General features: G+C 34.9%; 1 protein-coding gene across 1 annotated transcript; it reads left to right on the top strand.

Annotated features, from left to right (window-relative positions):
- The first annotated feature begins 5961 nt into the window (after nt 1-5961).
- On the top strand, nt 5962-13879 carry LOC11446781 (uncharacterized). The gene is made up of 8 exons (XM_003596041.4): nt 5962-6425; nt 9640-9699; nt 9860-10108; nt 10212-10288; nt 10730-10806; nt 12948-13080; nt 13182-13382; nt 13473-13879. The coding sequence occupies exons 1-7, from the start codon at nt 5999-6001 to the stop codon at nt 13335-13337; spliced, it is 1179 nt and encodes a 392-aa protein (XP_003596089.2). The 5' UTR covers nt 5962-5998; the 3' UTR covers nt 13338-13382; nt 13473-13879.
- Nucleotides 13880-14466: the final 587 nt, after the last annotated feature.

Here is a 14466-nt window from a genome sequence, read left to right as displayed (position 1 = left end):
TGAGGACTAAACTGCAATATATAAAAAAAGGACTAAAAAGTAAATTTAAGAATTTTTGGAATAAAATGCAATTCTGGAAACTATTTGAGGGACCAGAATGTAATTAAAATAAAATTGAACTAAAATTGGTAAATTGAACAAAACGTAAAGTGAAACAAAAAATAAAATCAACAAAAGGACTAAAATGAACCAGTTACTGACATGAGGTATTTTAAAATACCTCCCTGCCGAAATTGTGACAGGAAAAGACCAAAATGCCCCTAGGGACTAAACTGACCCAAACTGACTCAAATGCAATTTTTGAAATGATTTTTAAACAAAGACTCAACAATGATTTGTACAGACAAGTTGAAAAGACTCAGAGGCAAACACAGGGACTAAAATAGGTTCCACTGCAAGAAATGACCGAAATACCCTTTTGTATGATTTTTTGAAATAAAATGCAAGAAAAAGTAATGCGATGTTTCAGAGAGCTCTTAAATGACTTATAATGCAAGAACAGACACTTTGAATAATTTTATGTAAGAAAATCGAGCTTGAACGTACTTTGAGACAGAGACGGTAAACTATGCAGGTGAAACGAGAGTAAAGATTCAGAGTAAGACAACAGCGAATTGACAAGTATCAGTGTTAAAAAGGAAATTTAAATGAGTATTTTTAGGTCCAAAATCAGGGTATAACACTTGGCATGCACGAACTGGTGTCACCACACTAAGCACATAAAGCCCCTCAAATTGTTCACCCGCTCCAATCGTCATCCTCGAAGTGCGGTCCTGTATAACACACATTGTTTTAGTAAAGTGAACAATATAATCAGCATCATCTAAAAGTTGAGATATTGATAGGAGATTGCAATTCAATTTAGGGACAAAAAGAACATGCTTCAACATCAACTTGTCACCAATAGTGACTGTTCCTACTTTCGTTGCATATGTTTGTGTCCCATTGGGCAATCCAACAGGACAAGGCTCTATATCTCGAACATCATTCATGTAAACAAGAGCGCCAGTCATATGATGGGAGGCACCCGTGTCAATAATTCATGGATTCTTACCTGTCAGTCTTGTACTAGTCCCACCTTTTTGTGCATTAATCGCATTGAGAAGAGCATTCCACTGCTTTGAACTCAATCCCGGCAATACCTGATCATCTTCATCCTTTCTGTCATTCATCACTGCTTTAGTGTCATCAACAACTTGTGCCATATTCACCTTTGCATTATTGCCTCTTCCTTTTCCTGCACCACTAATTGACTGATGCATCTGCTTTCCGCGTCCAACCTCACGACCTTCATATCGTGGTCTATCTCCCCACCAATTTGGATAACCCACCACTAGAAAACATGTGTCGACATCATGCCCAAGACGTTTACAATGTGAGCATGGTCTCTGGGACCCTGTATGAGATTTCTTTTCCCATCCTGATGTTCTTCCAGACTTGACAGCAAAGGCGATTGGATCTCCACGTTCTTCCTTACCTCGCATCATCATGCCAACTCTCTCCTCTTGCACCACCATCTGGTATACCCTGTTTAGATTCGGCAGCGGGTCTAGACTCAAGACATTAGACCGCACAGTCCTGAACTGAGAATCATCAAGGCCCATCAGAAACTGGTGAAGCTTCTCCTCTTCTCTCTTCTTGTTCAGCGCTGCAGATATGCCGCACTTACACCCATTGCATGTGCAAACGGGTATTTTGTCGAGATCATTCAGTTCATCCCACAACTTCTTAAGCCGTCCAAAATAGGTCACAATCGAGTCTCCATTCTGCTTGCAATTCGCCAATTCAGACTTTAATTGTTGGATGCGAGGTCCATTTGAAATAGAAAACCTCTGTTCAATATCATCCCACAATTCTTTCGCATTCTCCCTGTATGTGATTGTCGATCGAAGTTTCGGTTCAATCGTATTGAGAATCCATGAAACAATCATGGAATTGACCGTCCACCAATCATCAATTTCAGGAGCAGCATCATCAGGTTTTTCAATCGATCCGTCTACGAATCGAAATTTTCGTCTTGCCCTCAAAGAGCCTTGGACGGCACGAGCCCATTCATCATAATTTTCACCCTTCAATTGTACCTGGGTTATGATATTTCCTGGGTTATCATTTGAATACAGATCGTAGGGAGAGATTTGTTTCCTTTCATCTTTGTTGGATTTGTCATTTATCTTGTTGCCATCATCCTTTTTCCCTGCCATACTAGTCATCGACAGGTTCTCAGGACCTAGCTCTGATGCCATAAAGAAATAGGATGAGGCAGAATGTGTTATTCATATTGATGCTCAAAGGCTGATTTATATACACAATGTACAGCTTGTCCTACATCAGGGTAATTACACCAAATCCCTGGATATCATTGTCATACCCCAAATTTGGACCATTTAAAATCTTCTTTGTCCATATTTTGAAATAGTCCACATTCTCTTCTATTCGTTTTTTTACCATTTAAAACTCGTGTTTTTCTTCTTTAATCATTTAAAAACTTTTATCTGCATTTTTATAACTTTTTGAGCGCATTTTATAGTCTTGTTAGTCATAATAATCAAGTCATTTTAAAAGGTTTAATCATATTTTAAAAATCGCGTCCTTTTAATCATTTCAGACAAAATTTCGGCAGGGAGGATACTTTGAAGTACCTCATGTCAGATTTCGAAGGGACTTTTTTTTTTATTATTATTAATTAATATTTTATTTTTATTTTATTTGTCATTTTTTATTTTTCTGTTTTTTGTTTCTTATTATTTTTATTTGTTAAGTCTTTATCCCCAAGTCTCCAACAGGGGTATTTTGGTCTTTGATGTGTACCAGAGCCAACCCTATTTTGTCACTATAAGTACACTGTCCAATCATTGGGGAGAGGGGGCTGCACTGAATTTCACACTAATACATTTTTACGGCAGCCAAAAATTATCTTGGATCAAAAATCACTTTTCTTTCATAATTCCTAAGAACACTTCACCGATTATCAAGAACAATCAACACAAAATTTTCCACCAGTGAAACAAATCGTATAACTCGCAACACATTTTCTAACCGATCCATTCAACCACAATTTACCAACAACTCAAACACAACAAAATCATCATCATAAAACCTTCGTACAGACTCGGATCCATTCATCCACAAGGAGCTCGAAAGACAGTGTTACTGCACCATACTAACCGTTTCGTAGCTAAACAACAACACAACCCGTTCTTTGAGCAGATCCGAAGTAAAGGAAGAAGAAGATCGGACCGAAACGTAGAGTAGATCGGACCGGAACAGATCGGACCGGAACAGATCGAAAGCAGAGACAGAGGAAGAGGTAGAAAATTCTTCCTTCATTTTCTTTAAGTCAAGATCTAGCTTTTTTCAAACATTTTCTTCAAAAACTAAGTTGATTTTCGTAATCTAGAGAAAAAAGGATATCTGAAAATGTAGAAAGTTTTTTTGAACGGAGGTGTTTCGTTCTCCGACGCGGCGGCGCCGCCTGTTGGCCGGCAACCACCACGTCGGAAGCTGCAGCTCACGTCGGAGAAGAAGGCTGCACTTGCAGACCTTCTCTCACTAGAAAATTTAGAGAGAGAGTTTTTGTGTAGTTGTGTTGTTTTTTTGGTAAAGATTCTTTTTATACTACTATATTTTTGTACTTTCCTGTACACGCGCGTATACTTCAATTTAGTGCTCCCTCGCGTTGTGAGTCATCAGATCTGGATCGTTCCTTGATCTGATGGCTATTGTCTGTTTTGATTTTGAATCATGTGTGTGTCTCTTTGGATGAACATTGGTATGCTTTTTGTTTAAACCGTCAGATCTTTGATCTGACGGTCACTGTGTTTCCTGTGGTATTTTTTTCTATTTTTGTGCTGTTTTTTTTAACCTTTGGATCGTTGATCCAATGGCTGTGATGAGATCTTGGGATTCAGATCTGGACCTCTGGATTCATCCAACGGTCCAGATTAGATTCTGCTGAGCCAATATTTTTTTATTTCTTATTTTTAATTGTCTTTATTTTTAAATACTGTTTTTTTACACTTTTTGACATTTTTGTGTTTAGAAAAAATTCCAAAAATATTGTTCTCACCATTTTAATTTTCTCTAATTTTTAAAAATCTATCCTATTTGTTTTCTTTTAAATTTTTTTGTTTATTTCTTATATGATGATCTTAATTGTTGCTTGTCTTAATTCCTTGCTTTTTATTACTTATGTCTCATTCACCATGATATTTCTTATGCTTACTAACGATTTAATTTTTGTTTTGAATCATAGCATGCACATTTAATTTTCTCATCATTTTATTTTGTCATTGACTTAGTGTGTATAAATAGGAAATTGATGTAAGTTTTATTTCTTGCATTTTATTTTGGCATAAAGGCCTTAGGGTTGTATTTAGGAATTGATGTAATAATGTAGGTAACACAAGCACCGACACTACCACAATTTATTTACCGCTTTCCGCTCGTTTTTCTACGACGTTACGTTAGTTTTCACCGTTAGTTTAGAAAAATCATTTTCTCAAAAAATCAAATATGCACAACTTCAAAATCATTTTCTTAATAACATTTTTCCTTTATTTTCTTAATCAAACTCTCAATCAATTTTAATTCAACTTCAATCATTTTCAAAATTTAAAATCAATCAACCTCACTCATTTTTTTTTATCTCATGCCTTGAGGCCTCTTTCTCTTCTTAAAACCCATTTTCAAAAATCTTAAAATCAACCTAACCCACCAAAGAAATTTTTTAGTGGAACTACGTCGGTTTTGATCCCTTTCCCAAAAAGGGTACGTAGGCAGAGGACTTGTCCTTCCAAATCAAATAAAAATAACCAAAAACATACTTCTTCTCCCTCCATTCTTTCACTTAGATTTTTTTGGTAATAATTTTTTCAAGTAAGCCAAACGAATTTAGCACAAGATAATCTAGGTAAGCGGTTCCTTCGGAGTACCGAAGTCGTTTAGGGTGCTTAACACCTTCCCTATTCGAAACCAACCCCCGAATCCAAAGTCTCGATAAGGGTTTTTACTCATTTTTTCCCTTCCCACGAATAAAAATTGAGAGTTCAAAGATTGACGATTCAAATCAATCAATGGTTTGATATCCGAAAATCGGGGAGCACAATCATCTAAAGAGGGAAATATAATTGAAAGCAATTGAAACCAAATAATTACACCTTAATGACAGTAAATGAGTATCAACTAAATTAGTCTCCAATATTATTCTAATAATCTATTTTCAACTTGTGCTTAATCAAGGCAACCGACGTGCATATTTTATGTCTAAATTCAGACGCTCTTTAAGCGCGATCTTTGTCTTTCTAAAAAAAAAAACTTAAATAAAGAAAAATTAACTAGGAATCATGTGACAACAATTACCTTAATTATTAATCATAGTCGCCCGAGACAAGATAACCATGAAGACCGATAATATAGACAAAAAAAGTATTATAATTTTTTTGAAAGAAAAATGTTATAACATTTTATTATTGATAATAAAAGTATCAATAGAAGAGAGTCTTTCAAAATAAGTGGTGGAACTGACCGATAATTTGTCTATCAAACAAGAAATTAATGAAATGTTGGAGTGACTTACATGCAAATATTTGTATTCTTGTTCGTTCGATTCTAAGATCATTCAAGCGCTTCATGATTTAGCAATGATAACTTACTTTACCAAAATAACAAATATTTTGTTCTTTACATAAAATACAACAACCTAAGAACGTTTAAACGAGATGACACAAATATCTTTTAACTTAATCAATTTCTGAATTCCTTTAGACATGCAACATAGTTAAACTTTAAGAAGAGTTTGTCACTTAAACTTTGGTTTATGCGGTATTGGGAAAAAAACAACAAAAAAAATATTTTGGTCAATGTATTAAAAAAAAACTAATATTTTGGTCAAAATCATTTTTCATCCTCTCTGTTTTGAAAACAAAATATATCATAAAAGTATCCTATTAAATCATCAATATAATTTTTTTTAATTATTCTTCGTTTTTAATGTTTTTCGATGACCATGTCTTCCTCTCCCTCTCACCTCCAAATTTTCCCTCATTTTCTCACCTCCCCTCAATTTTCCCGCACTTTCCCTCCGGCGACACGCAATCCTCTCCGTCTCCGACCACTCACCGCCTTCAAAGAATGGCGCGACTACGAAGAAGCAGTAAAACGAAAGGACCTCGCGGGAGCTCTCAGTTTCCTAAAATCCCTCGAAACCGAACAACGCGTAACTGCGGAGCCGTTCACCGATGGAGATTCTCTGGTGGCCGAGTTGACTCGGTCTCGGTTCCGTGAGTTGGAGATGTTCGGTCCGCAGAGGGATTGGGAAGTTCTTGATACGTGTATGAATGCGGATAATATGAAACTTGTTGCGAATGCTTATAAGTTTCTTAAGGATAGAGGTTTTTTGCCTAATTTTGGTAAATGCAGAAATATTGGTGAGTTTTCAATTTTAATTGTTTATCTTCATAGCAGAAAGTAGAGTTTGTTCAATTATTTTATCGTTCTGAATAGACACTAGTAATCCAGGGGCCTGAATGTGTAGGCTTGTGACCTCGGAGTGTGCTTAGGGCTCTATTTGGTAAAAAAATAGCGGATAATTGATAAGTTAACTTATATCGGATGAACTTATAGTGGATAGCTGATAAGCTAGCTTATAGCTGATTAGATTTGTAGTGTTTGGTAAAAAATAGCGTATAACTGATGAGTTAACTTATATCGGATGAACTTATAGCGGATAGCTGATTGATTTATAGTGTCTGGTAAAATTAGCGGTTGAACTAGCTTATAAATATGAAATGACATAAAAAAAATATTTAATTAATATTTATTATTATTTTTTCGATTAAGATTACATGGGTAAAATTGAGATAAATAATGATAAGCTATAAGCTTTAAGCCATAAGCTACTTGAATTAGCTTATTAAAAAACGCTATAAGCTAGTAAAAATAAGCTATAAGCTCGTGAGAATGTGACCGTTATTGAACAGGTCTTTTTTGCTCAAATGAGCTTATAAGACATAAGCTATAAGCTCAAAAATATGTCTTGCCAAACACACCCTAGGTCTCAAATTCAACCTCCTGATGCTAGCAATTCCTGTATTGGTCCAGTCCATAGAGGGCTTGGCTCAGGCTTCAATTGGGCTCCACTAGTAAACAATGAGATTGGTCTCCGGATTAGTCGGTCCTTGGACTCGAGACCGAGTTTCCAAAAGTAAAATAAAATAATAGAGACACTAGTGTTTTCTATCACGGATTGCAAAAAATAGTAGTTTGTTCAAATTTTGCTATGCTATAGCGCTAGTATTTGATAATATTTTATACTAAAATACTTATCACATAACAATAGTGGTTTGTTAAAATTCGATTACTTTATAGAGCTATAGTATGGCAACTATTTGATAACACTGATAGACATACACATAGTGTGAGCCTGTTTTGGTATTCAATGGATGCAATGATGTTACTCTGTGAACATTGGATGGTTTGATTACACGATTTTTGTTATATATGAAACTCAGAGTAAATCCCCAATCTATGAAAAATTTGGCAACTGATGAACAGAGTGATGACTGAGATTAGTTCATTTGAATGTTAAATTTTTTGCCGTCTTTAAAATTTCCGAATGTTAGTCCTTTTTGTTAATATTAACCAATTACATTACTTCAAAAGATTGAGGGTCAATTTGTTTTAGATTTTGGTAGAACCGATGTTATGAAAATTGATTTTGAAAGATTTAGTATCAACAAGTTGTTTTTTACTTGGCAATGATATATACTGTATAAGTTTTCTTAAGCACAATGGGTGCAAACGCATCACAATAGTGAGAGTGATCCAAACTAGGTTTGTACCACAAGCACCAACAATGGTATTGTAAAAATGAGCTTAGAAGAATTGATTTTTTAGATGATAAAGTAGAATCACTTTTAAAGTGTAATATATAAAGAACGGTGTTGTTTATGGCGGATGACAGTCCATGGCAAAGAGCCAAAAACCCGCTCTACCAGCTGCTTTGTGGCGCCGTCATATTGGATTATGGCGGAAAATCCCAACATATCAGCCAAAAATGGGCATGGGACAACAACACAGTTCTTTATATATTACACTTTAAAAGTGATTCTACTTTATCATCTAAAAAATCAATTCATCTTGAAATTCAATCAGATGTACACAATTGTCATTACCCAGTTTTCTTCATTAGCACCACACCAAACCGTTGAACAAACATATGGTTGATGTTTGTTGTTCTTAGGGATTACAGTGGGGCTTTTGCTTTCTCAAGGATTCACTCTAAAACTCAAAACCAATCTTTTGTTATCACTTACCACTTCGCTTTAGGAGTGTTTCTTTCTAACATGTATGAGTGTCTCTATGATCAAGTTGTTTTCATATTACCCCCATTTGAATTTTAGTATAAGGTAGAGTTGTGTGTTAGATATAAATCGAATCACAAACTTTTGTTTAACAGCATATTAAAGAGAGCTGGTCCTTAAAAATTGGTAAGATTATGAAAGTGAGAACATAGTCTTGGTTATGTTTGTTTGGTGATTAATTCTATTGATGCATTTCCTCTAGCTATTATTGTTATTCTTTTTGTGCCATGAACTGCGTTGAGAAAGAGAGAACATGAATTACATGTGAATGAATCCACTCATATTAGCATATAGATTATATGTACTCAATGTTGTCAAATAGAGGCTATACCGCTATCGTGGTGCAATTGTGTTATAGCCAAGCTGAAGTTTAACAAACCACTAATATTCTGCAATACACGATTTAGTACTAAGTTTTATCAGTTAGTGGCTATTGAAATCCTAATTTATGATTCTAAGTATTGACAAGCATTGCCTCTGCACAAAGTAGGAATGGGAACAATAAATTGTATTTTTATCTCATGCTAGAATTGCTAAAAATGAGAACAATTCAGATCAATTTTTCATGCAAAATAACCAAGTAAAACATGATTGATTATCGGTGTATGTAAGAAAGTACTTGGACTCTGTTTTGACTCGATCTGGAAAAGAATTGCGAGTTTGTTTTCTAAGTTGACATGAGTCTCAAGATAAAGTGGATAAATTGGCACTAGTATCTATTAGTTTTCAGGACTAGATTGACCTAGTAAATCATGTATCAAAAGGGAGAAATTATGGTCTTCAAATACGAGGATGGTTTCCTTCAAAAAAAAAACGAGGATGGTTGCAGAGTTGGTAGAGGTCATTAGACTTACAGCTGATGCCAATCATCTGACCTAAATTCTGGCCGTATAGGAAAACGTCTTTAGTTCAAGATATGACATTCTAGAGAGCAAGTCAATCAATTAATATCGGTAAAAAAAAAGTCAAATTGTAACATATAGTATCTGACTAACCAGTTAATGTGACCTTCCTTTATTCACTTTCACATGCAGTGAACATTTAACTAGGAAATTCCTTGACATAAATTAGAATTTGAACAGTTGTGTCTCAGTGACTATCGCAAGGGCGATGCTTGTCTGTCCTGGTCAGGTCTAGTTTTTTTCTTTGGCGTTGGTTGTTTTTTGTGTGGCTTTTTCTGGTGTGTTACTGTTAATTATTTCCCATACATTATTTATTGTGGTGTAAACTTTGATAAAGCTTTTTGTTGCAATAACTTACATTTTCCCTTTGTGTATAGTTTTGGAGGGTCCAAGGAATGTAACACCAGATGTCTTGAGCTCCTCAACTGGTTTGGAAGGTGCATACATGAGTTTTTGACAATAGTTTCTCCCTAGCTATAAATTGCTAAAAATTCCTGTTTTAGTCATGTTACACTTCGAATTAGTAGCATTTATACAATTCTATACTGCCCAAAAACTGGTTTTTCTACTTAACTTTTCTTTCCTTCTTTTGTCCAGTGACTAAACTTGCTCCAAAGAAGTGGGGTCTCTCGGATGGTTCAAGCACTGCTTTGTTTGCTTTTTTTGGTGGCGTGTCTTTTCTTATTTCACAAGGAATAGACCTCAGGCCCAACCTTGCAGTGATATTAGGTCTAGCCTTTGCAGATTCTATATTCCTGGGAGGTACCTGTCTAGCTCAAATATCAAGTTACTGGCCACCATATAGGCGTCGAATCCTCATTCATGAAGCTGGACATCTCTTAATAGGTATATTCATTTGTTTCTTAAAACTTCAGAGGTCACGTCATATTTGATTCCCCATTATTATATGCTGCCACACCTTACATGGCCCCTCCTAATAAAATTTCAGCTTACCTAATGGGATGCCCAATTCGAGGGGTGATTCTAGATCCAATAGTTGCAATGCAAATGGGTATCCAAGGACAGGTATTTTTTTATTCTTTTTGTTCATGATATGATAACTTATTGGTTCAGATGATTACTTAGTTCCTAGTATACTTCATCTATTTGACCGGACAATTTTGATACATTTTGTCATTTCAAATAAAATACTTAAGATTTTATCCTCGTTTTGATTCTAATCCTTCTCTGCATGGTACTATTCTTTATTTGCAGAATATGACTGAATTTCTTTTTACATTCATTAATACTAGTGCTGCTAGTATAATTTCGGTGATCAAGCAGCAATGTCATCAATAATGGATAATGTGTGATTTGTTTTTTTTAATAATTACATGCTTCCAAGCCAACAAGTATAGATTCATTTCATGTTCTGTAGTTTTTATATGCACAAAATGCTTCTGTATTTTTAAAAAGTTCTTCCATTATTTGACATCATTTTCGTTGCAGTAAATCTTTGTTTTTTAGGCAGGGACTCAGTTTTGGGATGAAAAAGTTGCCAGCGACCTTGCTGAAGGCCGACTAGATGGTTCAGCTTTTGACAGGTGAGTATGAGTATAGTAATGAATAAAGATATATTTTGAATCAAGCACTAGTTGAAGAGTTACAGGTGATATTGAATGCTGCATCAGTTAGGGTGGATTTACCTTGTAATGCATGATTAGACGACATTAGTCAAATAAATTGTGTGTGATGTGCCTTAGACTTCATTCGTACAGTTCTTTTTGCCTTATAGTTTGGAAAACAAACATTACAATTCATCATTGCTCTCAAAGTTTGATACCTCTTTTAGCCCTATTAAAGCTGCAGGGTTTCAGATAGAGGAAAAAAGACTTTGAATTATGATTGTAGTTTGATATGCTTGGTGATTTGATACAATACAAAACACTAAACACTGTTACACAAGACTACAAATCCTAATTAAATAGGAAAACAAATTGATATGACCTGGGATGAGAAAGTTGGTTCGAAAGGACACTTAGCAAAGAAGTAGCTAGGCATATAGTGGGGGAAGTTTGTGTTAAGAGAAATAGAGAAAGACAAAATGGGAATTTCCACATGGCTGAGCGTGAGAGGAGAGAAATGGGGAAATGAGCTGTGTAAGGGAAATTCTATTATAAGAATGCTGAGTGGTGAGAGAAGGGTAGCAAGTAAAATCATGAAGTTTGTTAAGGGAAGAGCATTGGTTTTCTGAAGGATCTTGCTCTGTGGACAATAGGATCTTATTGTATTTTCTTTTGATTTTCCAAAATTATACACTCTTAATTTGCCATTATTGCTTTGTCTTCTTCAATTTACTGTCTTTGTAATCCGGGTTCACATTACAAATCATGATAACAACAAAAAAATATGAAAACAAATTAGGAGATTGTTTAAAAATACGCTTGATATGTTTTATTTTTTTGAAGAAGGCTTGATATGTTTTATTATATGATATTTCATATCTTCTTACACTCCCTCTCATGCTAAAGCCTCTTAACTTTAAGCTTGTTACAAACGTAACCTTTGAAAGAGAAAAATAAACAAAATGTAAAATTTGTTATTGAAAATCAGTAGATCCAGATCATCATATTTACAATTGAAGTCAATACCAAATTGCAACTGAGACCAAACCAGTGCCAAACCACAACTGAGAAAAACTAGTGCCAAATGCAACTGAGATAAAACAAGTCCAAACCACAACTGAGAATAATAAGTGTTTTTGAAGAAAAACTCCAATCGTAGGTTGGATCGAAAATACAAGGACAAATCAGAAGATCATGTGGAGTTCCTACTGGAGCTGCAAATAGTGGAAAAACTAAACTTAAACAAGAGACACCCACAATCTTAAAGTGGTCTCCATAGATTAGAACCAGAAGGTTAAATAACCAAACTTGACTAGCAGCGTGGCGAATAGATGCCATGAAGGTGGTGTGTGGACCTCACATGCCTACGAGAGCAAAAACTTGATGCTTGGAAAGCAACATAATGGTCAAAAAAGGATTATGAACACAATTATTATTAGAGTCCCAAGCATTACAAAACATGGTAGCATAGTGATGGGACATGCCATGGAGGATGGTACACTGGTACCATATACTGAAATCATAGGGTATTTGATAAAGAGGGAAAGTAAATTATTAATACTTCGAATTATGATTGTAGTTTGATATGATTGATAACTTGATACAAAACCTATTTATACTATTTACTAATAGAAGACTCCAAATTCGAATCTAATAGGGAAACAAATCATGATAACAACAGAGAAATATGAAAACTAATATTAAGAGATAGTCCAAAATACCATCAACGTACTATAAGACATTTTCAGATTTTCCTTTCTCCTAACAAGCCCAATAGAAGATGCTATCTTTGTCTCTATTTTCCTAAGCTATTAATCTCTAGGTTTGTAGAACTGTAAAAGTGAAATAAAATGATTTTATTACCGAGATAGTTCTAGATTCTTCAGTTATCAATTTATTTTCCTATTTCAATTCTACTTGCTGTATCTTTATTCTCTTACACTTGCCTTCTTGCCCAACTAGCTATGTCCCAATGGTGATGTTAAACAGAAACAGTTTATTGTCTGGAGGCTTTAGCCTAAGCCCCCCCCCCCTTCACGCTTGCCCTTTTTTCATCTGAAGTATCTTGTTTTTTGTTTTGAGCATTTCAAGTGATATGTTTTATGTAATCAATGGTTTAGGTACTGTATGGTACTTTTTGCTGGCATTGCAGCTGAGGCTCTTATTTATGGCGAGGCAGAGGGTGGAGAAAATGATGAAAATCTATTTAGAAGTGTCTGTCTTCTTCTTGAGCCTCCATTGTCTGTAGCAGAGGTCTTTCCACAACTGGTTGCTCTGATTTAAATTTGCTGGTGCTTTTGATTTTTTCATCCGTGATGCTAAATTTTTTACCTTAACATTCTTGCAATAAACAGATGTCTAATCAAGCAAGATGGTCGGTTTTGCAATCTTATAATTTGCTCAAGTGGCATAAAGCTGCACACCAAGCTGCTGTTAAAGCATTGGAAAGTGGTGGCAGTCTGAGTACTGTAATTAGGAGGATCGAGGAGACATTGTATTCTGAAAAATGAACATTTGAAGTTTACATAAAAGAATTGCCTTTAAGTTGCATACAGGTTAGCATCTCTGTTGTTCTTGCAAGCTACTCACTTTTTCCTTTTCGGAATCTTTCAAGTAATTTGCTATGTTCATTTTCTCTGGGACAGGGTTATCACAGATTTGCAATGGATTTGACGTGGAACTGGTTTATATTTACCATTGTATACTTGCAGATGCCGCATGTATAAGATCTTGTCTACCATAACAGAATCAATCAAATGACTAATTTTATGTTTCAGCAGGTGACATTATTGAGGTTGATCCCAAATTGTGTCCAACGTGGTTAGATATGTAATACCAGTGGAAATCAAGTCATTGTATTTGTGAGAATGATAGCTGAGTTTAGAGAGGTTCTAAGCCGTGCATAAGATTTCTGTTACAAATTATAGAAAATGGTTTGTAAATAATAGTCATTGATAGACAATTGTTATTTACTGTTTCAATAAAAAGACAATTGTTATTTACCATGTTCCATAATGTATTAGCAAAAGCTATAAGGTCCTTTGTAAAAATATTTTAGGTATATATTCTTTATTAATTGATTAAATGAAACAATTAAATTGATTTTGGATTTAACAGTTCACCATTTTTCTCATAATTTGTAGTTTTCTTGCAGTAATTAATGGTAATGCAATCACACTAGCACGCTGAATTGCCCCGTCCCATGTGTTCCGTTCCTACACGAGATTGTAAAAAAAGTCTTTTGTTAGTGTTTTTATTATGCGAGACTCTTCTTCAATTTTACCTATATTAGGTCTCAATCCCAGATTTAAGAGAGCTGAATCCCAGGTGGAACAATAGAAAATGTTTGTTGACTACTATTTCAGAAAAATCATTTCAAGTTTTGCATGACATTGAAAAATCATAAATATGGAAATATATTGACATGTGACATCACATGCAAGAGGGAACGATAGATTGCCTTTGCTTTTAAACCAGTGCTTGGTTTATGCAACCAACTTTGCTTGTTTAAGTCCCAAGTTAACTAATCCGTTTGAAATCCTCATTCATCAAAAAATTGGTTGCTGAAAAGAAACAAAATCATATTCTAAGTTGCTTTACTCGACAAGAGGAGATGGTAATCCCATCCAATTTACAAAG

Source organism: Medicago truncatula, chromosome 2, assembly GCF_003473485.1.
Source record: "Medicago truncatula cultivar Jemalong A17 chromosome 2, MtrunA17r5.0-ANR, whole genome shotgun sequence".
Lineage (NCBI taxonomy): Eukaryota > Viridiplantae > Streptophyta > Magnoliopsida > Fabales > Fabaceae > Medicago > Medicago truncatula.
The sequence above is the reverse complement of the archived record's forward strand: the minus strand, read 5'-3'. Positions and strand labels throughout refer to the sequence as shown.

Bases quoted from the DNA above. Each gene is read 5' to 3' on its own strand.
- LOC11446781 (XM_003596041.4), top strand. From the start codon at position 5,999: ATGACCATGTCTTCCTCTCCCTCTCACCTCCAAATTTTCCCTCATTTT. The intron at 9,700-9,859 runs GTGCATACATGA...TCTTTTGTCCAG, and splicing joins CTCCTCAACTGGTTTGGAAG to TGACTAAACTTGCTCCAAAG. The intron at 13,081-13,181 runs GTCTTTCCACAA...TGCAATAAACAG, and splicing joins CTCCATTGTCTGTAGCAGAG to ATGTCTAATCAAGCAAGATG.